The sequence below is a fragment of the Aquarana catesbeiana genome, linkage group LG07 (assembly GCF_042186555.1).
Source record: "Aquarana catesbeiana isolate 2022-GZ linkage group LG07, ASM4218655v1, whole genome shotgun sequence".
In the NCBI taxonomy this organism is placed as follows: domain Eukaryota; kingdom Metazoa; phylum Chordata; class Amphibia; order Anura; family Ranidae; genus Aquarana; species Aquarana catesbeiana.
The window spans coordinates 26,540,134-26,542,909 of record NC_133330.1 but is presented as its reverse complement, the minus strand read 5'-3'; the positions used below and the strand labels follow the sequence as shown (position 1 = coordinate 26,542,909).

At 43.4% G+C, this 2,776-nt stretch overlaps 1 protein-coding gene across 1 annotated transcript in view; it reads right to left on the bottom strand.

The window, feature by feature from the left end:
- The window catches only part of IMPDH2 (inosine monophosphate dehydrogenase 2), a 32,605-nt gene extending 31,595 nt beyond the window's left edge, over positions 1 to 1,010 (bottom strand). The window contains exon 1 of the mRNA XM_073591886.1: positions 984 to 1,010. Coding sequence (XP_073447987.1) covers positions 984 to 1,010 — 27 coding nt within the window. The remainder of the gene's footprint in view (positions 1 to 983) is intronic.
- Positions 1,011 to 2,776: the final 1,766 nt, after the last annotated feature.

Sequence of the window (2,776 nt, the reverse complement as noted above, 5' to 3'; positions counted from 1 at the left end):
AATCTCAGGCTCCTGCAGACTGTCTGTGTAACCGTCTGCTCATACCTCGTACGGGGCAGGCAGTTACCGAATGACAAGAAGCAGCAATAAACTACCTAGAGAACTCATTAGCGCACTGGTAGTTCAATGAGGACTACAAGCCTTCAGCCGCAATGTTTGATGGTAGTTTAAGTTCTCCCATTCACAGAACTCTGACTGAAAGATGCAGCCAGGTGGGGGGGGGAGGGGGGCTTGCTTTTTTAAATTGTGACAGCGGGTGCAGGGAGAAGATCCCCTGCCTGCTGTCACAATGGGGATTTGTGTTTTGGTGGGGGGTGCAAAGGCCGCTGCATCAGTATCATGTTACACTTTAAATATGGGTATAACCATAGAGACCTAACAGGTCTCTATGGAGCCAGTTCACACATCTCCGGGGCGGCTGCGGAGCGAATTGCACCGGAGTCCCGCGCGTCTTTTGGGCTGTTTCAAGTCCGATTTTAGCCCAAAATTCGGACCGGAATTGGACTTTAAACGGGGGACGGACCGGACCCCTGCTGTGAGCCGCTCCATGCGGCAGTGTGAACCCAGCCTTAGGGCTACAGATAATACTGGGTGCCTTAAAGGAGGTGTAAAGTCTCAAGGTTTTTCACCTTTAATACATTCTATGCATTAAGGTGAAAAACCTTCTGCGCTGCAGCTGCTCCCCCAGAGCCCCCCCCCTTTACTTACCTGAGCCCGATCGTTCCAGCGATGGGGATGAGCACAGCAGCTCCAGCCGTTGTCTCGGGTCCTCATTGGATAAATTGATAGCTACGCAGCCATTGGCTCCGGGGCCAAGTCCTGCTGTGTCAATGGACACAGCGGCAGGACTCGGGAGCGCACACGCTCGGGTGCCCCGCATGGAAAGCGGCTCTCCGAGGGGGGCACCCGATGAAGAGGAGGAGCCAGGAGCATCGCCAGGGCACCCCAGAAGGAGGAGGATCGGGGGCCGCTCTGTGCAAAACTCTTGCATAGGGCAGGTAGAGTAACATGTTTGTTGAATAATGGAAGGCAATACTAATGGTGAAAAAAGGGTTGCTGCACACCCCAATTGAAATGCAATTTGCTGTAATAGCCTCACCTACAGAGCTTATGTTTTAATATAATCAATGTCTTTGTATGTGACTTACTTTTTTCAATACATTTATACTTTTTTAATCTACTTTTGAATTTTTTTGCTGCAATACAAAACCCCTTGGGGAAATCTTTCCAAATTAAGTATAACATGTTTGTTATTTTACAAAAAAAAAAAAAAATTTAAAAAAATAAAATAATAAAAAACCTTTACAATCACTTTAAAGTGGTTTTGCAGCTTATGCATATATTTGCAAATGTATGCAAACTAAACCCCTGTTTTTATTGTTAAGCCAGTATAATTCAGATGGTTGCAGGCTGGTCGGTAAGTAGAGCTGGGATATGACTTTGGTCTTGTTTTACGTGTGTCGCCCCTTCCATGTGCTCCCTGCGGCGAAGGCCAGTTATAGGTGGGGGCAGCGGCCATTTGTTTGGACAAACGTGCTAAAAAAAAAAAAAAAAAGGGCGTTTAAAAAAGAGCTGTCTAAAAATGCACCAAAGTCTGCAAAAACAAACACAACCAAAAAAAAAAACAACAAAACAACCAAAAAACAACAACACCATCAACACACCACCCACACCAAAACAAACACAACACCAAAACAAACACAACACCAAAACAAACACAACACCAAAACAAACACAACACCAAAACAAACACAACACCAAAACAAACACAACACCAAAACAAACACAACAACAAACAAACAAAACAAACAAAAAAAAAAAAGTCTAGCTCTGCTGTAAAAGGGGTTGAAAGGGGAGCTTATACCACATCATATTCAGGTACTTGCACTACATGTATATATAAAATAATGTAGGCCCTGTTCTAGTGATGCAGAAGCATTGCTTTTTTTTGGGGAAACACTGTTCATGGAATGGGCTGCCCTCCACTCCAAAAATGCACCAAAATATCTCCTGTATCTTTCTTTTTTTTTTTTAGTTTTGTGTTTTTTGTTATTTGTTTTTGTTTAATTTTTTTACTTATTATTTTTATTTATTTTTTTTGGATTTATTGGTGTGGGTGTGTGTGTGTGTGTGTGTGTGTGTGTGTGTGTGTTTTTTTAAATAAAAATATAACCACAAAAAAAAAAAAAAAAGTACACAAAACTAAAAAAGAATACAAGAGATATTTTGGTGCATTTTTGGAGTGGAGGGCAGCCCATTCCAGGAACAGTGTTTCTCCAAAAAAAACGCAATGCTCCTGCATCACTAGAACGGGGCCTACATTATTTTATATATACAAGTACCTGAGTCTGACCTGGTATAAGCCCCCTTGCAACCCCTTTACAGAAGAGCCAGACTGGGGAAGAGAAGCAGCACAAGATGCTAATCGTTTGTGCTACAGAGTTTCTGTTCCATTTCCACTGGTGTGAAAAAATAAATAGATCTCAGGTTGTAATCCTTCCCCCACTATATTTACACAGAAAACATTCTGTAGTAAAAAGGTGACATCACCTCGGCGCCGCCACACTACATAACTCTGAGTGTCAGTAAAGGTTCAGATTACACCGCAGACATTTCACAACGAACGACCTTCACCGCACAGACCAGATTGGAGAACCTTGGTTGATCAATAACCAGATCAGAGCCCGGCCGCCGTCCAAACAACCAGAGTTCTGAGTGTGAGAAAACACCGGAGCCTCAGCTGTCCTGACAGGTCCTCATTCATAATCCCGGATCA